General features: G+C 45.8%; 1 protein-coding gene across 1 annotated transcript in view; it reads right to left on the reverse strand.

Annotated features, from left to right (window-relative positions):
* The window catches only part of arap2 (ArfGAP with RhoGAP domain, ankyrin repeat and PH domain 2), a gene marked incomplete at its 3' end in the record, with an annotated part of 497,512 nt that overhangs the window by 435,543 nt on the left and 36,718 nt on the right, over positions 1–25,251 (reverse strand). Inside the window, 2 exon segments of the mRNA XM_084312192.1 lie at positions 1,979–2,043; positions 3,466–3,557. Of these exon segments, the coding sequence (XP_084168318.1) occupies positions 1,979–2,043; positions 3,466–3,557 (157 nt within the window).

Consider the following 25,251-nt stretch of genomic DNA (forward strand, 5'->3'; position numbering starts at 1 on the left):
CCTGGCTATGAGGTTGACATGTGACCAGGGGTTAGAGTAGGACTTGGCAGGTGGGAGCACCCGAAATGCCGGTGTACTGTAGCTGTACAGCAGGGGGGGGAAATGACTCACCTCAGAATAACTCCCTAATGTACTTGTACTGTGAGCTCTGGTGGACGTGTTGTCATTATGGACAGGCTATGCTGTGCTGCTGTGGCTCTGGGCTGTGCTGCTATTCTCTACAATAATAGTAACAGATAGCATACTAGCATGGCTGCTTTCCAACCCCTAGCCATAGTATAAAAGTGGAATTTGGCAATCATCAGTTTAAACTCACACTGATAATGATAATAATAATAATAATAATAATAATAATAATAATAATAATAATAATAATAATAATAATAATAATAATAATAATAATAATAATAATTTCGATTTATAGTGCACTCTATATTTGGAAACCAAATCTCAGAGTGCTACAGAGTAAAAACAGACTTTAAAAACATATGCAATTAAAAAACAAGACATAAAAGCATAAAAAAAAGGGATAAAACACACAAGGCATAAAAAGGTTAAAACTAAGGGAAGGCTTTCGTGAAGAGATATGTTTTAAGTCCTCTTTTTAAATAAACAGTGGTCTGTGGTGCTCTCAGGTAGTCAGGGAGGGCATTCCACAGGCGAGTAGCAGCCGAGCAGAAGGCCCGGTCGCCCATGGTGGGGAGCATGGTCCTGGGGGGAAGGAGGCGGTTTGTGTTGGCAGAGCGAAGGTTACAGGTGGAGGGTTCTGGGGTGAGGAGATCTTTGAGGTGGGGGGGGGGGGGGGGGGGGGCATTTCCGTGGATGCATTGATGGGTCAGAAGGGATATTTTGTATTCAGTCCGGGTGGTGATGGGGAGCCAGTGAAGTGATGACTGCTACTCTTGACCTAACAGAGACCATGGATACCACCACAGCATGTTCTGCACCAGGCCGAGTTAGTGCAAGTAAAGTGCCCAAAGAGCAGACGATGCTGGTCAATATTATTTACATTTACATTTAGTCATTTAGTCACAATTAGTCATTTAGCTGACGCTTTTATCAAAGCGACATATAAACAAGTCAGCAGGAGGGGTACATATCTTGCAGCTAAGGGTCAGTGGCATTGTTTGTCAAATAGTGTAAAACTTGAGTGTTACACTTTAAGTGCATAGTAGTTAGACATATTAGCATGATAGGTAGTAGTATAAGCTTATAAGTAGCATACAGCAGTAAGGTACATTATGGTAAAAGACAGTAAGAAGGTTAGATAACTTTATAATATTATTTTTGAAGATGTGTGTTTTTAGTAAACGGTGGAAAATTGGCCAGGTTTCAGCTGTCCTGACTGTGGAGGGGAGGTTTGTTCCACCATTGTGGAGCGAGGACTAAGAATAGCTTGCTTCTCTTTGACGATCCCCCCCAGAGCCCAGATTGGAGTGGGTCTGAGGCGGCCAGAAGATGCAGAGCGGAGGGTCTTGAGGATGTATAGTTAGAGACCATTGACCGGCGTTAGGAGGGAGCCGTTCCCCTCGCTGGTCAAGGACCTCGAAGCGGATTCCTGCGGCTCTCTGATAAGTGTGGTGTAGTTTGTGTTGTCCAGTTATACTAGCCATTCCCCAAACAAACTGACCGACCGCTGCACTCCCCACCTCCTGGACAAAGCCAGTTAGGCCTTTGTTATGCATTTCTTGGCCAATCTAAGGTGTCGGAACTGCCCCCTGCGCGTGTCAACTCCGGAACCGGGTCAATGGAATAGCCCGTGGGTAAAAACAGAACCCGCTGTGCGTGTAAATGTAGCCCTGGTAGCCAGTGTCTCATCGGCACAGCCTATCCACCACAGAGGCGTATTATTATAACCATGGCGACATCAGTGCTCCTTCCTCTTTTGCACAACGTGTGAAATGCTGCTATTTATGGCCACGGCAGTAAGAGCTGGTGGCTAGTGGCTAAACAGAAAGAGAGAAGTATCAGCAAATACCTCAACCTCTTCTGCTTTATCTTCTCCTCAGACTCCTTCCTTGACTGTTCTTTTGCTCCCCGGTCCTAGAGAGAGAGAGAGATTAGCATCAAATGGAGGGAAAAAAGAGCTGTCCATCATTCTCCCAGGCTGCATGGGTTTAGTGCATCAGCGGCATGTTACTGTAGCTTAGCACGGGCTAGCCATGACATTTCCATTAACCTCAGGGGCCAAATTGAAACGAGCGGATCCTACAATCCACTTTGTGTCCGTACAGTGAAAACAGAACAGTCAAGGGGGAGGGGGGGGGGGGGGGGGGGAGGGGTGACTGAGTGAGAGGCTGCAATAATATCTGATAGTGGTGGGAGGGTTTCAGAGATGTGATGTCTCTTCCTCTTAGCGGTTAAGTGTGAACCGGCCAGTGTTGTAGTCGAGTCACTAAATCTCGAGTCCGAGTCGAGTCTCGAGTCCCAGTCCGAGTCTCCAAAGAAGAGCCAGAGTCGAGTCCGAGTCAAGTCCGAGTCGAGTCCCCATTACCCTAGTCCGAGTCTGAGTCCACGTCATCAAGGTTGAGTCCACTCCACTCTGGCAGTCAAAGAGCTGACATACAAATAAAAAAAGGTCTACATTAAACATAAATGACACAGCGGTCACCATTTCAAATGGGAATTTATTTACTTTGTGACAAACAAGCCAAACAAATGCACTAGCCATCAATCTCTTATGCCAAATGATTAGGGCCTATTACAAAAAATGTACTAAAAGAAACAACTGTATTTATTAATTAACAAGTCTGAGTCCTCGTCTGCACCTTCCGAGTCCGAATGCAGTCAATGCTCGAGTCCAAGTCCAAGTCGTCGGTGCTCAAGTCCAAGTCGAGTCACGAGTCCTGAAAATCAGTCCCAAGTCCTGGACTCGAGTCATACAACTCTGGAACCGATTAACCCTGCAAGGCCCACAGTTGCTTAATGTGTAACATTTGTATTAAAAAAAATTTATTCTCTTTTTCCCCCTTCTTTTTCCGTTTTTCTCCCCTCCGACACATTTGTACCCAGCCCACCACTTCTTTTCACCTGGCAGCGCGGAATCTCACTGAGAGGGTGTAACGTGTGGAAGGTCACACTACCTCTCTTAGATCCTTCCCTCGCTGTGCAGGCGCCCCGACCGAACTGTAGGAGTCGCTGTTTACAATGACCCAGACCCACCCACCGGCTTCCCTCCCGCTGACACTGCCAATCGAGCCAGTATGGCGGCCGGCCAAGCCGGAAGCAACGCTGACAGCTGGATTCGATACCAGTGTCTCTTGCATTGGTGACAAGCGCCTTGTCCGCTGCGCCACCCAGCCACCCAACATTTGTATTTTATATAAAAAAAAAAAGTATAAATCATTTGTTTTCCTGTTCTTCTTTCACCTAAACATCCTCATTGGATCCTATTGTTTAGTCTCGCCATGCCATTGGCCAGGATAGTTGCATATAAGTACAGTAAGAGGCATGACGCCGACTCACCGGAACGCTCTCGGGGTTGTTGTCGTCATCGTTGTTGTAGAGGAACGTCTCCCCGTAGGGAGCGATGAGAGACAGGGTCCTTTGGAGCGGAGCTGAAGAGGACGACACGGAGACGCACACGAGAGAGAGCGTCGTCAAACGGCATTCTGGACTCGACGGACGGCAAAGAGAGAGAGAATGTTCGATTTAAAAATCGAAATCTCTCAAGACACTAATGAGCCCTTTTTAATGAAGCCGATTGACTGATCTGAGAAAGTGAACCGATCCTTAATAACATCCAATTAATAAGCAATTTGCTTTAGTGGCGAGTTATCTCTCTGACAGACAGACAGACAGACAGACAGACAGACAGACAGACAGACAGACAGAAGTGTATCCTCCTCCCCCTACGACTATGCTTGCACCTCATGGTACCAAAGCACCTCAAAGGCGCTAAAAACAGGATTACAAACATCACAAAACAAACTGGTCAGACTACTGCTTGACCTTACTCCTAAAACCCACCTCACCCCTGCCCACTTTGACAACCTAGGATGGCTTAGAGTAGACGACAGAGTACAGCAACTTGCAATGGGCCTGGTCTACAAGATACACAATACCACTCAGGTACCCATGTACATGTCAAAATACTTCCCAAAGGTCAGTGAATACCACGACCACAATACCAGAGGGAGTTCCACAAATCATGTGCAACCCAGATTCGGCACAAACAAGGGACTAAACACGTTTCGCAATTATGCCACAACAATGTGGAACGCCCTACCCACAGCCGTAAAAAATTTGAATCCCTACCCACATTCAAAACCGCTCTTAAAGAGCACCTACGAAACTGGCCACCGTAAATGTCCAAACCCCCCACCCACCCACCCCCTCCTAATGGACAGTCTCCTCCCACTGTATGTATATATTTTCTCCCACCCACCCACCCCTCCTAATGTACAGTCTCCTCCCCATCATATGTATATACTCTCTGTCAGGATCTATGGGTAACAGTACTGTATATTTGCCTATCAAATATGTCACAAATGTAACAGTACTATATACCTGTATGTCCCTATGTCATAAATGTCATGACGTCATGTATGTGTGTATGTCATAAATGTCACTATGAATTGAAAATGGGGGACCCTGATGTAAACAAGACAAACGTCTTTCTCTGGTCTCCATCCCCTTAACAATTGTGTGTATTGAGCCGTACTTAATTTGTACCCATTCTGCAATCTGTTAAATAAAGTTTTCATTAATTCATCCCCCTCTCTCAGGCAGACAGAGTCTATGCCAAGGCCATTACTCTGGGTTGGGTTCCCCTGTAGGGACCATGGTCGGTGGTTGATAGAGAGATAGAGAGAGAGAGAGAGAGAGAGAGAGAGAGAGAGAGAGAGAGAGAGAGAGAGAGAGAGAGAGAGAGAGAGAGAGAGAGAGAGAGAGAGAGAGAGAGAGAGAGAGAGAGAGAGAGAGAGAGAGAGAGAGAGAGAGAGAGAGAGAGAGAGAGAGAGGGAGAGGGAGAGGGAGAGGAGAGAGAGAGAGAGAGAGAGAGAGAGAGAGAGAGAGAGAGAGAGAGAGAGAGAGAGAGAGAGAGAAACAGAAACAGAGAGAGAGAGGAGGCGGTGTACCAGACACTATTAGTCTGCAGACCCAGGGCCACCCCGTGTGGCCACTACCTGTCACTGTGAAAAATGACATCGCATTCTCCTGAGGATCTGGAGGGCCAGAAGACACTGCCATGGGGGCCCCGGTGGGCACACACTCACACAAACACACACACAGACAGACACACACAGACAGGGCTACATACACACATTTGGATACACACAACACAGAAGACATGCCTTGAGACACTCACAAGATGTTCAAAGAGGACTGATTGATTGAAAACTTTATTAACAGATTGCAGAATGGGTACGGATACAGTACGGCTCAATACACACAATTGTTAAGGGGTTGCAGACCAGAGAAAGACTTTCGTCTAGTTTGCATCAGGGTCCCCCATTTCACAATGCGATCACGAAGACGCACACACATGTACTTTGGATACGGACGTCACACACACACACACACACACACACACACACACACACACACACACACACACACACACACACACACACACCCATATCCATATCTCCACTCCCTGTGGGGACATATCATTGACTTCCACTAATTAGCTAACCCCTTACCTTAACCTTTAACCTAATCCTAACTCCACCAATGCCTTCCCCCAACCCATAAGGATAGTTCTGTATCACACTAGCTCCCGCTCAGCGTCTCATTGCATATATCTCGCTTCAGCATATATATACTGAATACATTTCAAAATGTACCTTTAAATGCCAGCATTCATCTGGCCACACCCCCATCCGCTTACCTACATAAGCAGGGGTGGTGCCACACACTCATCTCCTTCTCAAATTTCATCACAAGCAACGTGTTGCTCATATGCCCACTTGACGTGGAGAAAAATATTGGCTGACAATGTTTACGAGGAAAGGAAGAACAAGAGATACGTTGACATCATATCTTTATTTTCTCTCTCACTATTTTCGAGAAAATACGGCGATATTGTCTTCGTCACTGGAGTGTCTGGAAGATAGTGATCATTCTAAAATCCTCCACCGGTTTTCGTATTGGGAGCACGCCGCTGCATGCCTCTCAACTGCAGTTCCTTGCTGTGCTGGTTGAATGAATGAATGAATGAAAACTTTATTTAACAGATTGCAGAATGGGTACAATACAGTACGGCTCAATACATACAATTGTTAAGGGGATGCAGACCTGAGAAAGACGTTTGTCTTGTTTCCATCAGGGTCCCCCATTTTCAATTCATATAGACATTTATGACATAGTTTTCAAGTTTCAAGTTTCAAGTTTCTTTAATAGTTGTCATACAGAAGTACAGAATACTTTCATACAAAATGCTTCTTACTGTTACGCTCCAGAGATTACATAGTTCAAGTTCTTTAATAGTTGTCATACAGAAGTACAGAATACTTTCATACAAAATGCTTCTTACTGTTACGCTCCAGAGACTGTGCTAGACAAGATAGTATCAAATAACATAACATAATATAGCATGAATTTAGAAGAAGAAAATGAGGTCACAGTGTTCGGTATAGACATATGTACAATGTTCTGAGTTACCATATAATATACAATACACAATACTATGCAGTGTACTAATGTACAGTACTATCTAGTGCAAAGCAGAAATGGGATGAGGTACAATTTTAGGTACAATTTACAGTAAGGTGTACGAGTTGTAGTGCAATCCTTCATCCATAAATATAAAGTGTGGGGAGTGGGTGCTACAGTGTGTTTGTTTAAAGTGGGTGTGTGCTATAAGTGTGTGGAGTGGGTGCTACAGTGTGTTTGTTTAAAGTGAGTGTGTGCGTGTGGATGTGTGTGCTATGTGCGTTTGGTGGTTGTTGTTGTGTAGTGTTCATTCATTGTTCGTTTAGCAGCCTGATGGCCTGGGGATAGAAGCTTCTTCTGAGTCTTTCTGTGCTCGCCTTGAGACTCCTGTATCGCTTGCCTGACGGCAGCAGTTCAAAGAGGCAGTTGTTCGGGTGACTGGAGTCTTTAATGATTCTCTTAGCCTTGCCCTTGCAACGCTTGTAGTAAATGTTCTGGAGGGTGGGGAGCCCCCCTCCAATTGTGCGTTCGGCTGAACGTGTCACTCTTTGTAGTCTGCTTTGGTCTTGTCAAGATGCTCTCTATTGTACATGAGTAGAAGTTCTTAAGGATCTTCTGGCTGACTTGGAACTTCCTTAGGCGCCTGAGGAAGTAGAGGCGTTGTCGTGCCTTCTTCACAACACTGTTAATGTGTGTGGTCCATGTCAAGTCCTCGGATATGTAGGCTCCGAGGTACTTAAAGCTGTTGACTCTCTCAACCGGTGCCCCGTCGATGCTGAGGGGGCTGTAGTCCTTGACCCCCGACCTCCTGAAGTCCACAATCATCTCCTTTGTTTTGCTGACGTTCAGGGAGAGGCTGTTTTCCTGGCACCATCCCGCCAGGACCTTGACCTCTTCCAGGTAGGCCCTCTCGTCGTTGGCAGAGATCAGGCCCACCACCACTGTGTCGTCAGCAAATTTGACGATTGTATTGCTACTCCGCTGAGCCACACAGTCGTGTGTGTACAGGGAGTAGAGGAGGGGACTCAGAACACAGCCCTGGGGGGCCCCTATGTTGAGGGTGATGGATGAGGAGGTGCAGTTGCCTGCTCTCACCACCTGGGGTCTGCCAGTCAGGAAGTCCAAGACCCACTGGCAGAGGTCATAGCCCAAGCCCAGGTCCCTGAGCTTGGCTATGAGTATGGAGGGGACTATGGTATTGAATGCCGAGCTGTAGTCGATGAATAGCATTCTCACATAGTTCCCCTGCCTCTTGTCCAGGTGTGATGCTGCTGTGTGCAGCACATGGGATATGGCGTCCTCCGTGGACCTGTTGGGGCGGTATGCAAATTGCAGGGGGTCCATGTTGATGGGGAGGGAGGAGCAGATGTAGCCCTTTACTAGCTTCTCGAAGCACTTCATGGCTATGGAGGTGAGTGCTACAGGGCGGTAGTCGTTGAGGCAAGCAGGCTTGGATTTTTTGGGTACAGGGATAATAGTGGACTTCTTCAGGCAGGTGGGGATGACAGCCTGTTCTAAGGACAGGTTAAATATGTCAGTGAATACTGGGGCCAGTTGGTCGGCACAGACTTTTAGGACGCGGCCGGGGATGCCGTCTGGACCTGCTGCCTTCCTGATATTCACTTTTTTAAAGGTCCGCCTCACCTCATGCTCTGTTACCCTGAACACTGCGCCTCCATCAGCAGCCGACCCCCCCCCCCCCCATTGCCGAGGCTTGTGAGCTGGTGTTGTTATTACCAGCATCAAACCTCGCATAGAAGGTATTGAGGTCATTTGCTAAGGAGATGTCACTGTTCAGTTTGAGGGAGGCGCCTTTGTAGTCTGTCATCGTTTTGAGCCCCTGCCACATAGCTCTAGAGTCAGCTTGTTCAAACTGGAGTTCAATTTTATCCCTGTAGCGTCGTTTGGCCTCTGACACAGTCCTCCTTACGTTGTATCGCGCCACCTTGTGGTCATCCATGTTGCCTGCCTCTAGGCCGTCGTTGTATGCTTTGGTGCGCTCTCTCAGAGCTTCACGGACGGATTTGTCTACCCAGGGTTTTTGATTTGGGTAAACTTTCATTTTGGTAGTGGGGATTGTTTCTTTCACCCTAGTACAAACATAGTCCAGCACTGTCTCCGTGTAGGCATTAATGTTATCTGTGTCGCGGAACACATTCCAGTCTGTGTTGTGAAACACTGACCGGATCGTATCCTCTGACGTCACATCCCATTTCTGCACCTCTCGCGAGACTACGGGAGTACTTTTAATTTTCTGTCTGTACTTCGGTGTAAGAAAAATTGATGCGTGATCTGACTTACCGAAGCCACTATCAGAATGAGCCTTGTAGCCACCTTTAAATTGCGTGTAACAGTGATCTAGGATGTTACCGCCTCTGGTGTTGCAAGTCACATGCTGATAGAAGTCGGGCAATACCTTTCTCAGATTGGCGCTATTGAAATCTCCCAGAACCAAAATGGCGGCGTTAACATTCGCCTCTTGGATTCTATTTACCTCGTCGTGTAGTCTGGAGAGCGCAACCTTGTTGCTGGCTTCAGCTTGCGGTGGAATATACACTCCGACCAGGACGATCGCCGTTAACTCCCTCGGGAGGAAGAAAGGACGACACTTGATGGTTATATATTCCAGTTCTGGGGAGCAGTGGTTGGATAGTTCCTTCACATTAGTTGGGTCACTCCAATTTTTGTTCAACATGAAGGCAATACCTCCTCCACGTTGTTTACCGGATTCTGCTGTTCTATCCTTGCGGTGAATGAAGAAATGATCGGCCGGTAGGATGGCGTGGTCTGGGACTTCTGGCGCCAGCCACGTCTCGATGAAGCAGAGAACGTTACAGTCCCTAACGTCTCTCTGGAATTGAATCCTTGCTCGGATGTCGTCTAGTTTATTGTCTATTGATTGTACATTGGCTAGCAATATACTGGGTAGTGGTGTCCTGTGCCGCCTGGTTCTCAGCCTGTTACGGACTCCAGCTCTCTTTCCTCGCCGTCTGGGTCCTTTGTCCCTGGGGGCGAGATCCGGTCCTGATGTCCTCAAGATCTCAACGGGCCATTGTTGCGGTTCAGAGAGCTGATCCAGAGAGTAATCCACATACACAACATACATGACATTTATGGCATAGGGACATATAGGTATTTAGTACTGATACATTTGTGACATAAACGGTATTCCAATATACAGTACTGTTACCCCTAGATCCTGACAGAGTATATACATATGATGGGGAGGGGACTGTACATTAGGGGGGGGTGGGTGGGTGGGAGAGAAATATACATACGGCGGGGAGGGAATATATACATGCGGTGGGGAGGAGACTGTCTATTAGGAGGTGGTGGGGGTTTTGGGCATTTACGGTGGCCAGTTTCGAATTGCAGCCTCCCGTAGGTGCTCTTTAAGAGCGGTTTTGAATGTGGGCAGGGATTCACATTCCTTTACAGCTTTGGGTAGGGCGTTCCACATTGTTGTGGCATAATTGCGAAACGTGTTTAGTCCCTTGTTTGAGCCGAATCTGGGTTTAACATGATTTGTTGAGCTTCCTCTGGTGTAGTGGTTGTGGTATTCACTGACCTTTGGGAAGTATTTTGACATGTACATGGGCACCCCGGTCGTATAGTGTATCTTGTAGACCAGGCCCATTGCAAGTTGCTGTACTCTGTCGTCTACTCTAAGCCATCCTAGGTTGTCAAAGTGGGCAGGGGTGAGGTGGGTTCTGGGGTTCAGGTCAAGTAGTAGTCTGACCAGTTTGTTTTGTGATGTTTGTAATTTTGTTTTAAGCGCCTTTGAGGTGCTTTGGTACCATGAGGTGCACGCATAGTCATAGTACCCTTGAATGAGTGCTCCTGCCAGAGTCTTCAGGGTATTCTTGTTTACCAGAGAGGAGATCCGGTACAGGAATCTAGTTCGTTGGTTGACTTTTTTTATTACATTGGATGCCATTTTGTCACAGGAAAGATTTGCCTCTAGGATGGAACCCAGGTAGGTAATTTCGTCTTTCCTTGTGACAATATTGTCACCCACTGTAACTGAGAAGCCGTCGGTCTTGTTGAGTTTGTTATTTGAACCGAAGAGAATGGACTCTGTTTTGCCCATGTGTAATGATAGTTTGTTATCAGCGAGCCATATGCAGATTTTGCCTAGTTCCGAGCTGAGGGTTTTTTCAACCTGCAACTTGTTCTTGTCAGAGACCAGCAGGGCTGAGTCGTCCGCAAACAGGAACAAGTTGCAGTCACAGGCTGACGACATGTCATTTGCATAAATTAGGAAGAGTAGCGGTCCTAGTATGCTTCCTTGTGGAACACCACAGCTCACTGTGAGGGGGGGATAGAGTACCGTTTACCTCTACCATCTGTTCTCTCCCCTCCAGGTAGGATTGCATCCAGCTCACTGATAAGCTATCAAAACCAATTGCTTTTAGCTTGTCCATTAGAATGGAGTGATTGACAGTGTCGAAGGCCTTTTGTAGGTCCAGCATGACCATGCCGCAGTATTTGCCCGATTCCACCTCTTGTTTGATGTGGTCGTTCAAATAGAGGAGGCATGTGTCAGTGGAGTGGGACGTTCTGAAGCCAGATTGGAATTCGTAGATTAGATTTTTTTCCGCCAGGTACTTTTCGACCTGTTCGTAGACTATTTTCTCCATGACTTTCGAGATGGAGGTAAGAATAGAAACAGGGCGGTAGTTGCCTGGGTCTAATTTGCTGCCCTTTTTGTGCAGAGGGGTCACTCTCGCAATTTTGAAGTCCTTGGGGACGTGCCCCTGTTTTATAGAGAGGTTTATTATGTGTGTGATGACTGGGGTGATGGCGGCTGCTGCGTCTCTGAGGAATTTGGAGGGGATGTTGTCATGGCCAGTGGCCTTGTTAGGTTGGAGGGCGCTCAATTTTTTGAGTACCTCATCGGTTGTTGGGGTGAAACCTTTCAGGACACAGCTGAACTGTAGGACGCGCCGCTGTTGTGAGAAGCGATGGGTTTCAGGTTGGTGAGTACTGTTTTGCTTGCGGCTCCACTTGTCTGTTAGTGCTATGGGGGCTAACTGACAATGTTTACAAACACCGGCCCCAGATTAAGGTCTTTTGTTCAGCCTCTTAGGCAACAGCGGAAGACCTTGATCTGAAGCCCATTATAGTTTAACTAGTGGGCCACGACCATTAACACTGGTGATCCCTGTGTTTTCTGGACGAGTGGATGTTTTCTCTGTCACCGTGTAGGCCCCATCTTTCATATCCAAATGAGAGTATTCCCTCATGAGGAAATATGGGCATAGATGTTCGTTAGTGGAAGATCTGTGTTCAAGTCAGCTACAGGCCAGTTTGGTATTGTGCTGGCTCCGTTGGGTGTTGGTAAAATCACTGTTGTAAAACTGTGTTAACATCTTGTTTCTCTTTTCTCTTAAAAAGTGAGGAGGGTTTCAGAACGGCGGCCTGTCTGAGTGAGTGTTCTATCATTGTGTACAAGTTCAGGTGATAGCTGCTTAGCTTACGTGCTAGTGGTGGCCTACTGTTAGCCAGTCAGCTGTTAGCTGCGGCGCTAGCCTGCTGTGATCACTAGGTGGCCTACCGGGGCTAGGCTAGGAAACGTTAGCTTGCTGCTATCGGCCGAGGCCTCCGGCCCCTCGCGCGCCGCCGCGGTTCCCAACCCCCCTCTCCCTCACGGGGAGAGGCGGGGGGATTCGAAGTCTCCCCTCTGGTCGCGTGTGCCATTCGATCAGTGTCTCGGGGGCAGGGGCGGTAGCGCCCGACGGTTAGAGCGGCCGTTAGCTTAATGCTACTCTGTTGAACGTGCTTTGATTATAACATGTTTTAAACACTCTTGACTACGACGTCATCTTTGACAGAGGATGTTCGTCGAACCTGCCCTGGGCCAGGACGGCAAGGACTGCGTCAACAAGGGGGACCGTAGCGACGGGATGGAGCGGCGACGCTGCCCAGATCGACAACACAGAATGGCTGTGTTTACTACGGTGCCTTGAGACTGCACTTCGCTTGATCTACGCTCCGGGTAGGCAAGGCCTGACCAGACCTTGTACACTTCTTCTGGCTTTCCCTTCTAAATGTTTTGTAAATAACGATGTTTTCCAAAACGAGTGTTGCTGCACTACATTTGGGATACGACGCGAGTTATGTGTGAATTGTCTTGTCACTGGTATTTAGCTTCTCCATGCAAATCGGGTTGTTGTTACAGATGTGAAAATTATCTGGTTTGTTGTGTTGAGAAACATCATGTGTGTTTATATGTACCGTGTACTCACAACTAAGGGGGTTAACTAACCTATAAAGCTATGCTTAGTGACAAATGAGTAAAGAATGATTCTTTTCTCAGCCTGTAATGACAATGAACAGTGTGTTCACATATTAACAGGTTTTCCTGTTTTAACTGGCCGTATTAAGGGTAAAGTAGGAGGATTGTGTTTCCCCCCGGTTCCCTGGGGACTTCTTCATCCTCCTCTCAGACATGTTGTTGCACTACATTGTGTCACTGTGTGGTAGGGATACGATGTAACCCTTAGCTTGATTGCTGAGGTTGTGCTAAAACTGCTGGAGAAACTTTATTTTCCTAAAAGAAAAGATTGTTTGGTCGCTTTCGTGTGTGCTTAGCAAGGCCTGTGGCCGATACTAATCGAGAATTATGTATTCTCTCATTATGAAAAACGGCGTTCCTCTGTAGAGTGTTTTTGCCATTTTTTGTAGGTGATGATGGGTTGTGTGTGTCATGTGACCTACAACTGGGTTGGACTGGCCACAGAAGCACATGTGTAAGTTTGGTACCGGGGCTCTTGGAGAGCCCTCTCTATTCTGTGTTTTTTCCTTAGTAAAAATCAGATAGCAGGTTAGCTCATGCGCTGTGTGAAGCTGTCAGACGCTTCATGGAGCTGACTATGACTGTGTCATACTCTCTTTTTGTCATTACATCGTATCATGGGTGTGGGGTCGTAAAGGGGTGAACTGGTAACCTTTCCTCCCCCTTTTTTCTGTTGGTCAGGGGTAAACCCCCTGTCCTTCAAGGTTCCTGTCACGTTGCGGTTCGGCACGTTACAGGGTGAGGGAGTTTCCTGGTCCCACGGCCTGGAATATTGGGCGTGTGCACCGCAGAAATTCCCCCGCCATAGAGTACGTCACTGTGCGCGTCTCTGTTGGTAGGACTTCCGTGTGCTGTTCAGGTCCATGTGATGGATCTGTTTCGGGGGGTGGTCAGGGCTCCTCCTCACCAAGCTCCTATTCGGGCCTTCTGTGAGTTGGGACTCTCCTTCCATGTGAGGGAGCCTCCTTCAGAGTACAGAGCCTCCTCCTCAGATTGTCAAGGTGAGTGGACCCTCAAGAAGGAGTCCTACTCTATTGTGTATGTATTCGATTCAATTCGATTATTGAGTGTGTATGGGTTCAGTGCCTCCTCCTCGGAGAGCCCAAAAACCAATTTTTTACATGGCTCAAGGTGCAATATATTCTTTTCAATCTGTACAGCTCGCGTGGGAAGTCTCTCTGGGGATTCCCGTCTCCTTCCTATGGGAGGGTGGTGGGATGTAAAAATTTGAAAAAAATTTACCCCCGGCTGTGTAGACTGGGATACATACTGTTGGTGCTTCCTTCTTTTCTATTAAAAAGAGTTGGAGTTAGGAAGTATCACACCCCTCTTGTCGTTCCCCTGGGTGCCTTGGGGATTCAATGACAGGTCTAAATAGCCTGTTCATTGATGTGGGTGTGTCCCGACGCACGTATAGTGCTAGCTCGGGGTGTTCTGTAAACAGGCGACTGACTGGCACGCCTTGGTTGCTTGAGGTTAAAACGGCGTTTTTATAAAGCAACTGGGATGGTTATGGTTTTTCCTCTTCCGACGACCAAATCCGACGACCTAGTTTGGTTATCGACGGATTCTCGTTCATATCTGGGGGATGATGACGGAATGGATCTGAACATATGTAGAGGGGTATCACGTCTGGGTGGCGCCTTCTTTTCATGTTTAAGATCAACATGCATATCTGCCCCTTCTCCTGGAGTAGGCATGTCGGCGTGGTTAGGGCACGGGACTGGTTCTGGTCACGCTGGTCCGGATCAGTTGAACCCGTTGTCCGCCGGGGATGCAGATCTGCTGTTCTGGTACCCTGAGGGACTTGGGCTTTTTTCAGGGGGAAAAATGCCATGTCGGTCCGGGTGTCACAGGGTTAAGCGCTATGGAGACCCTGGTTGGGTAAATTTTTTACTCAGCACTGTCGTAATGGCTTACGGCCATGCCAACCTGTACACGCTCGATCTCGTCAGATCTCGGCCGCTACACAGGTTGGTCCTGGTTAGTACTTGGTTGGGAGACCGCCTGGGAATACCAAGTACGGTGTGCTTGGGGCTGGTTCTCCATTCTTTTTCGCTCCTCTCTCACGCATGGCGAAGAGGGGCCTGTTGGGGTGGTCTTTGACCTCCTCTGGTGACCCTGTGCTTCCCGTATCGCCGGGCCCGGTCCGAAGTCATGTTTCGTCGACCCGTAGGCCTGGGTTAACCCTTTTTTGAAAACTGAAACACTTGTACTGCGGTATAGCCGGTGTATACCCGCAGGTGTGTTTTGGAGTTTTTTTCTTGAGGGGTTATAGGAACAACCACCGCATTGGGTAACACCAAGGTGGTTGATTCCCTGGTGTGTTGGAGCAGTGTCAACTCCCGGGTTCACCGGTTGAGGGTGCCCCTGCACGTTCATGACGTCTGCCAATCGTGTCAGCCTTCTCTGCCTCAACCCCTCTGGGTGGGTTTTTTTTAAATGGAGGCTTGGTCATGCAACAACGCCAGCTTACGCGCCTTCCGCCGGGGCGGCTGTGTTCAGCTGTCCCCTCTGGCGCCTGTCTCGTCCGCAGTCTCCAGGCTAGGGTTAACAGCCTGTTGCCTGGTTTTTCCCCGGTGCGCTGCCTGCTTCCGTTGGTTAACCTTTTTTGTGTGCTTATGGCCATGCTGACTGCCTGTTCTGCATGGTCAGTGTGCCAGGCGGTGTACTATTGGGGGGACAGGGCCCGCTCGGCTGAGGGGCCTTTGTCCGAATACGCTGGCGATGTGGGGGGCGGGGTCACTAAGTGCCCACCTGGTGGGGTCTTGATGCTGACATCATGGACTTCTCCGGGCCCCCGTTCCAGGGGGTCCAGTCCCTTTGGTGGGTCTGAGTCTTCCTTCGCGCTCCGCTGCTACGGCCTTGCCACGGGGTTGGGTTTGCCCTTGACCCCGTGATTCTGGGGGCAGTAACGAGGTTGTTCCCTCCGTTCGTTCCCGGGTGGCATGCGGGTTGTGCGTGTGTGTAGTCGTGGGGTCAAGCCACGGTCTGCTCACCCTGTGCGTTGAGTTGCTTGAGTGCCTCTTCGCACGGTCGGGTCCGTCGCCCTCCCGTGAAGCCCCCAATAGGGGGGGTGCCCTCCATTAGGGGGGGTCGGGGGGGCTCGGTCCTCCCTGATCTGATGGCTGTGGGGGGCCTCAGCGGGGTACATTTGTCGAGCTTCTAGCTCCCGCTCAGCTCCTATTATGCAATGAGACGCTGAGCGGGAGCTAGTGTGATACAGAACGTTAGGTTATGACTATAACGAAGTTCTGTTAACACTAGTGGACGCTCAGCGTCTAGACGCCGCTGCGGCCCTTGATTTTTCATTGTGGTGAAATTTGTTGGGAAGGAGATGAGTGTGTGGCACCACCCCTGCTTATGTAGGTAAGCGGATGGGGGTGTGGCCAGATGAATGCTGGCATTTAAAGGTACATTTTGAAATTTATTCAGTATATATATGCTGAAGCGAGATATATGCAATGAGACGCTGAGCGTCCACTAGTGTTAACAGAACTTGGTTATAGTCATAACCTAACGATCTTGTTGTCTATAAGTGGGGACATTCGGTCCCCACAAGGATAGGAAAGAAAAGACACACACACACAATCATATAGCCGTATCTCCACCCCCTGTGGGGACATACCATTCCGTTAATTAGCTAACCCCTTATCCTAACCTTAACCTAACCCTAACTCCCTAACCGACGCACCCCACACCGACAAAGATAGATCTAGTTGTCTTTAAGTAGAGACATTTGGTCCCCACATGGATAGGGGGGAAAAAGTCACACACACACACACACACAGACACACACAGCAGGCCATTAAGAGTAGGACACAAAGGGCACATGTTGGGCTTGTAAGGCCTTGGTGGAAGGGTCAGTTTGCTAGATGATGGAGCGGCTTCCACCGCTGGTCTCAGGTCTGCCGAGCAGACGAGAGCGCAGTCATTTATCACCATCTATTGGTCGACCTTCAGTCCAACACGCGACGCCCTGCGAGGTCCACTGGGCGCTGCGGTGGCACTCCATATTAACTCACTGCAAAGAATATATATGTACAAAATATATCTTGTAAAAAGGGCTGGTTTTAAGTTTATTTATACATTTTTTATCCGGGGACAAATCGCATTAATCAACATCTTCAGTTTTGACATCAATGTAAATGTGCCAGAATTAGCTAATGAGCTAGTTTTCATCTGTAGTCCCTGCCTACCATGCATGTCTTTATGGTGTGGGAGGAAACTGGAGTACCCAGAGGAAACCCACGCCAACACGGGGAGAACATGCACACTCCACACAGAAAGGCCCCCTGCTGGCTTGCAGTCACTTCAGTGGTACTAATTTATATATTCTATATCCAGTTTAATCTCCTGTACATTGTATATTTACGATTGCACTTTACTGTTACATTTGCACTCTGGTTGGACGCCAAACCTCTTTTAGTTGTACTGTACTTGTGCTGTATGATGACAATACATTTGAATCTAATCTAAATCACGGCTCAAGGGCTAGAATTGAACCCAGGACGTTGCGAGTACATGGGTTATGCGTCTAGACCAGTGAGCCACCAGGACTCCCTTAAAGCAAGACTGTAGGCTCAGTCGCCTGGTAATTGGTAGGTCCCCGGTTCGATACCCACTCCTCCGGGGCAGCGTGTCGAAGTGTCCTTGAGCAAGACAGGTCTTTATTGCCAAGTAGTTTTCACATACAAGGAATTTGATTTGGTTGTTTTTGGTGCAACATTGACGGACAGACAATTACGGTAGAATAAAAAATAAAAAGGTGGAATAAAATAAAATGGAATGTAAACTAAATTAACATAGAAGCACAATAGAATATAATATAATTATAAAATAGGAATAGGAACCTCTAATTGCTCCCAATTAGCAGGTTGGCACCTTGCATGGTTGCCTCCGCCGTCGTGGGTGAATATGAGGAACAAAATTGTAAAGCGCTTCGGATAAAAGCTTATCGGCCGATAAGCTCAAATGTGCCGATAGCAGTCGCGATAAATACCCATCAATTTGTGTAGCGTCAAAAGGCAAAAAAAAAATTCACTCGCGACCTACCTGCACAACGCCCGCCGTCCCCCACACACACACACAAGCTACTGCATCAAAGTAACTACTTATGATTAACAAGGCATTCGTTTTGTGGCATTAGCGTTATATAGTTAGTGTTACACGGACAATAACATCAGCATATTATTATTACCCATAGCAGCAAGGCATTACTCCGAGTCCGTTCATTAGCTACCGGGAGATACTCCTGGAATACTCCTTTGTCAACTTGCTGTACTTTGCTTGCAGGTCTGCAGCCATTATTGCTGCATTATGAATAGCCCCAACTTTAGCCAAGGTAACGTTATGGCTAAACCTTTAACAATAGTTAACGCTAGCTTTCGGTTAGCTGTTCAATGCTATTAATAACACAACTCCCCGTCAACACCCTCTCTCGGGAAGATGGCATTTAAGAAAGTATCTGCTGTTAAAATGAAGTGTTACACGTTCAATAAAAGCATATTATTTACCCGAAGATAGCAGTAAACAAGGCATTACTCCGTTAGTCCGTTCATAGCTCGGTTCCATTCCGTTGCTCATTCCGTAGTACCAACTACACATTCTGCAATCTGTTAATAAAGTTTTCAACCAGACAAATGTATAGAAAGGCTTTGTTTTATTATAACATTTGTTGCAGTAAAATCATTATGTCTCATTTGGTCATGCGTGGATCGCCGGTCGGCGGGCCGGGCAGCTAACGTAGCTACGTTAAGTGTGTTCTGCTCTCGCAAACAGAACAATGGCGGCATGCCCGGAAGTAGAAAAATTTATAAACGCTTGCCGATTGGTGGTAAGGACAGCAGGAGGTGGGTGCTAGCGGTGTGGCGTAATTGGCCGAATCGACTGTCAATCAAAATGGTTCCATTGCATTGGTTGAAAGCTCTGGTTGAGAAAATAGTATCCCTCTGCAGGCCGCAAGACGATACTGGGAGAGAGATAGTGATACCATAAACATATTTCTTGATGTTTCCTTTTTTTAAGTAAGTAAAGAGGCCTACAAATACAAACATGCACATACAAATATACAGTAGTTTCATAAAAAAAAAAAAAAAAAAAAAAATTTTTACAAATACTTATATACAAATATACAAATATCGGTATCGGTATCGGCCGATAGTGTTAGTTGAACAATCGGTATCGGTATCGGCGGCCAATTTTCATATCGGTGCATCCCTAATGTAAATGCACCATTTACCATTCACATCCATGCGATGAGCCCAGCGTCTCAGAACGAGTTATATAATCATGCAAACGAATAAAAAAACTTGTTGAAAGAAGCGGTAAGAACATTTAACACGTTTATCTTTGAAAACAAAGCCCAGACGATTCTTCAAACCGAGAGACAAATCCCTTCCTGTTCTCCCCTCGTTCTTCATCAGTCTCCTGCCGTCTCCGATTCACACGCCGACGAGACAAGAGAAGCCCACACGCCCCCCCCCCCCCACTCTCCCTTCATCTGATCCCCACCAGCCACTTTCAAAACGTGTCTGGGAAGCTACTTTCATGGAGCTGACAAATTAACACCATTAACGGGGAGATTGATTCTGTTCTGAAAAGAGCAGTGTCCTTTTTAGATATTTTCTTTTCTTTTTTAAGGAACACGCCAACATTTTGGGAAAGTAGCTTATTTGCCACCTACCCTGGAGTTAGACAAGCAGATACATACCCTTTTCTTCTCTGTGCATGCATTAGGCTTACGGCCCGGGCACATACAACGCGCACGAATTTCACGCGCGGGATCGCGCGCCTGGCCAGACACACCTCCAACGACTATAGCGCGCGGAAGCACACGGAGGAATGCACATTCAACACTTGAAGAGCATAGACGAGGCGGTGCGGCTGCTCCCCGTGCCGCCTCGAATCCAACCAAAGCGGAAAAGATAGCTTGCCGCCCGCGAGGCGCGCTCCCGCTTGCGGCCAGTGTGCACAGTAGCGTCCGTTAACATGGGAGCGGAAGTGAAGCGGCAGCCGCCCGTCCGTCCGTGTTCATTCGCGTGCTGTGTGCCCTGGGCGTGGGAACAGCCGCACCGTTAGCCTAGCTTAGCGTCATTCACTGGAAGTAGGTGTGCCAGTGTAGCCTAGTTCCCAACAGTCACGAAATACACTCCAAATACAACTCCAAAACGTTCCTGTAAAACATGTTGTGACTTGTGTATTTGCCATGTGGAGAAAAAAATTATAATAATTCGATATTTTCGTTTTCTAAGCAGATATATACGCAGAACTATTTTTTGCCGAACCACTGCTGCCTGGGCGCAGTGATTTCATCACCTCAAACGCCTGTTTTTTTTTTAAACGCTAAGGGTACATGGCAAATAAGCGAATTTCCCAAAAAGGGGGGCGCTAATGCCTACCACCGTCTGAAGTTACATCACTTGTGAAACAATAAATCATCACACCACTCCAACTGGGGGAGTAAATATAGACAAAGTATATAAAACCCCTCCCTAGACTGTCGTTCCAGTAGATGACTAGGCTTGGTGCCACGTAGCCTACCCACCACGACATCATGGGTTTGAATCTGGCTCATGATCTTGCATGACTGACTGACAGACAGACAGACAGACAGACAGACAGACACCCACACACCCACCCACCGACAAAGAGGAGTGATTGACATAGATATGGTGGATGGACACACGGACACGCACACGCACACACACACACACACACACACACACACACACACACACACACACACACACACACACACACACACACACACACACACACACACACACACACACACACACACACACACACACACACACACACATACGTGTTTACAGGTACTCCCGAGGACCTTGAGATATCAATAAGGTTGCGAGGACCCCCCTTTCCGCTGTGATTTGGACCCTGAAAAAAATATATTTACCAATAGATGGCGCTCAACTGCTGGAAACTGACTTCAAAATAATTTAACACACATGTTTGTTTTTTGTGTTATGTTATGTCATGGGACAGACTCGTGAGGACTAGTGGTGTAAGCCAATCAGATACAGACGTGGGGCGGGACATGAGGGTCCTCAGAGAAGCGTATAAATAAGAATACACATGCCTGTCCTCAGAAAAGCATATACACCGGAACACACACGTCTATATAAATACATATAGTTTCTGCCTTCAGAAGGTGTTATAACATATCATTTCTGCCTCCAGAAGGTTTTATATGGTTTTATATGAAACATATAGGCCTAGTTTCTGTCTCCAGAAGGTTTTATAAGAAACATATAGTTTCTGCATTCAGAAGGTAAATATATCATTTCTGCATTCAGAAGGTTTTATAAGAAACATAGTTTCTGCCTTCAGGTTTGATATGAAACATAATAACTCGACATTTTTCTTACCCTCTTCCCACTCTAAAGGGCTACCTGTCGAGAATTTATAGGCAGCTATGCTCATTACAGTCCACCTCCTTAACCCTCATGTTGTGTTAGGAATTGGCACCACTGACCGGTTAGCGGGTCAATGTTGACCCGGGGTCTAACTCAGTCCTGACCACTAAAAAGAAAGGAGTATCACTCAATATAGTTAATACTACATCCTAACTAACATTATATGCATTCATAACCATATAATCCCATTGTAATTTGATTGTATTACAATCACATCATGTCCCTTATTTTTTAGATGAAAATGAGGTTGTTCAATCATAATATACTAAATGTGAAACCCATAGATAATGTTTTCTGACTATAATAGAACAATATTAGAATATAACTACTGAAAAAAAGTTTAGTATATTTATTATTTTATTTATTTATATTTAGTATTTTTATGGTATAGTTTACCTTGCCCGGTCAAGAATGACCCTAACACCACAGTCGTACCTTTTTTTCTGCAGATACCTTCAGAATTTTCAAAATGGTGACAGTTTTGCTGCGCTTATATAATATGTATAATATGTGTTGTGGAGGATATCATAAAGCCTTGTTCTAATCAAATCAACTACATGATAGTTATTACATATTATAACCTTGAAACGGGTCGCTGGAGACCCTACCACCACATAAGGGTTAAACATTATTTCTCTTCGGAGTTGTGGGATATTTTCAATGTTTTAGCTAATTTTGATTTAAATGGTATAATTCCCATTTTAAAATGTTTTACCATGGTATGTTTGGTATCTTTTTTTTCCAGCACAGCCTCACATATATGACCTGACAGTTTTCATACTGCATAATACTGTATATACTACTGTATACTGTACAACACAAAACACAAAATCGGATTGAGAAATGTGTTCTTTTTACTATGAACCAATGCAAACATATTCAATCAAGCATATAAAACAGTGGAAATGCCCCCTCAGGTAGCATATTTACATAAACAAAAGAGAAAAGGGCAGAATTCAATTCAAAAACAAGTATTTTCTTAATACACAGGTAATAAACCCAGACGAAATGTAGATTCTCAACTGGAAAATCTCACCATCATGCTTTTTTAGAAATAGTCAGTAAAAAAGTAAGTAAAAGTAAAAAAAAAATATAGCATCATTATGGAATGTAACTAAAGTAATGTGCAATAAAAATACTATAATATAATAATAGTAAAAGTAAAGAGGAATATTCAATATACATATATACACTATATAGACTACTGTAGACTACTGTACATCATATACATATGTGTGTGTGTGCGACATTGTACTGTGCTGTACTGTGTGCTCAACTGTGCCACAATTCGAAACAGTTTGCCAATGACGAGACAGAGGGCTACATCACAGCGCTTGCATTTCCAGGGAGTCAGGGTCCTTTTCCCCCCTTTGTGACACTGCTGGCAGATCCTGCGGCCATGTGTGGCTTTCTGTCTGACGTCCTCTGTAGGTGCTGCGATGGCAACAGGGATATGGTCTACCTTCCTGTCAAGAGGAGCTAGTGTGATGTCCACGCCACACAACTCACGCGCTATCTCGCACATGAAGTCCTTGTGAGTCATGTGTGCCTCCTGTTTTGCCTTACTGATTTCACAGTGGAGGATGTAGGCGTTGGTGCTCGCGATGTCCACAAAGTGGAAGAACATGGTCCGGTACCAGTGGGAAGTTCTGCGGTGTGTGGAGTAGTACTGGATCAGCTGGTCTGAAAGGTCAACTCCGCCCATGAATTTGTTGTAGTGAATCATGGTGGTGGGACTACGAAACATCTTGATCGTCCAGACCCCATGCACCTTCAAGATTCAAGAGATTCAAGAGTTTTATTCATCACATACATACAGTGAAATGCGGGTGGCCATGCCCGCTTCGATTGTGCAATAATACAAAATAATAAAATAGACATAATAAACAGGTATAAAAATACATAAAGCATATACCTTTACTCTCCTCTGGACCATGTCTGTAGGTTGAAGGACCCCTGGGTGGACGGTGGAGCACGCAGACACCTAGACAGAATAGAATAGAATAGAAATTAATCATCCACAGGGAAATTTTACACTACAAATCGCTCACAGTAGAGGGTACATGGTGTGTACAGTATATGTTGTGTACAGTGTGTACAGTATATGTTGTGTACAGTGTGTACAGTATATGGTGTGTACAGTGTGTACAGTATATGTTGTGTACAATGTGTACAGTATATGTTGTGTACAGTATATGTTTACAGTGTGTACAGTATATGTTGTGTACAGTATATGTTGTGTACAGTGTGTACAGTATATGTTGTGTACAGTCTGTACAGTATGTGTTGTGTACAGTATGTACAGTATATGTTGTGTACAGTGTGTACAGTATATGTTGTGTACAGTATATGTTGTTGTGTATAGTATGTGTTGTGTACAGTATATGTTATGTACAGTATGTGTTGTGTACAGTGTGTGTTGTGTACAGTGTGTACAGTATATGTTGTGTACAGTATGTGTTGTGTACAGTGTGTGTTGTGTACAGTGTGTACAGTATGGTGTGTACAGTGTGTGTTGTGTACAGTGTGTACAGTATATGGTGTGTACAGTATGTGTTGTGTACAGTGTGTACAGTATATGTTGTGTACAGTATATGTTGTGTACAGTATGTACATTATATGGTGTGTACAGTGTGTACAGTATATGATGTGTACAGTGTACAGTATATGGTGTGTACAGTGTGTACAGTATATGGTGTGTACAGTATATGGTGTGTACAGTGTGTACAGTATATGGTTTGTACAGTGTGTACAGTATATGTTGTGTACAGTGTGTACAGTATATGTTGTGTGTGTACAGTGTGTACAGTATATGTTGTGTACAGTATATGTTGTGTACAGTATATGTTGTGTACAGTATATGGTGTGTACAGTATATGGTGTGTACAGTGTACAGTATATGTTGTGTATATGCCCGCTTCGATTGTGCAATAATACAAAATAATAAAATAGACATAATAAACAGGTATAAAAATACATAAAGCATATACCTTTACTCTCCTCTGGACCATGTCTGTAGGTTGAAGGACCCCTGGGTGGACGGTGGAGCACGCAGACACCTAGACAGAATAGAAATTAATCATCCACAGGGAAATTTTACACTACAAATCGCTCACAGTAGAGGGTACATGGTGTGTACAGTATATGTTGTGTACAGTGTGTACAGTATATGGTGTGTACAGTGTGTACAGTATATGGTGTGTACAGTGTGTACAGTATATGTTGTGTACAGTGTGTACAGTATATGTTGTGTACAGTATATGTTTACAGTGTGTACAGTATATGTTGTGTACAGTATATGGTGTACAGTGTGTACAGTATATGTTGTGTACAGTATGTACAGTATGTGTTGTGTACAGTATGTACAGTATATGTTGTGTACAGTGTGTACAGTATATGTTGTGTACAGTATATGTTGTTGTGTATAGTATGTGTTGTGTACAGTATATGTTATGTACAGTATGTGTTGTGTACAGTGTGTGTTGTGTACAGTGTGTACAGTATATGTTGTGTACAGTATGTGTTGTGTACAGTGTGTGTTGTGTACAGTGTGTACAGTATGGTGTGTACAGTGTGTGTTGTGTACAGTGTGTACAGTATATGGTGTGTACAGTATGTGTTGTGTACAGTGTGTACAGTATATGTTGTGTACAGTATATGTTGTGTACAGTATGTACATTATATGGTGTGTACAGTGTGTACAGTATATGATGTGTACAGTGTACAGTATATGGTGTGTACAGTGTGTACAGTATATGGTGTGTACAGTATATGGTGTGTACAGTGTGTACAGTATATGGTTTGTACAGTGTGTACAGTATATGTTGTGTACAGTGTGTACAGTATATGTTGTGTGTGTACAGTGTGTACAGTATATGTTGTGTACAGTATATGTTGTGTACAGTATATGTTGTGTAC

The sequence above is a fragment of the Notolepis coatsorum genome, assembly GCF_963971535.1.
Source record: "Notolepis coatsorum genome assembly, chromosome: 4".
Taxonomy (NCBI): domain Eukaryota; kingdom Metazoa; phylum Chordata; class Actinopteri; order Aulopiformes; family Paralepididae; genus Notolepis; species Notolepis coatsorum.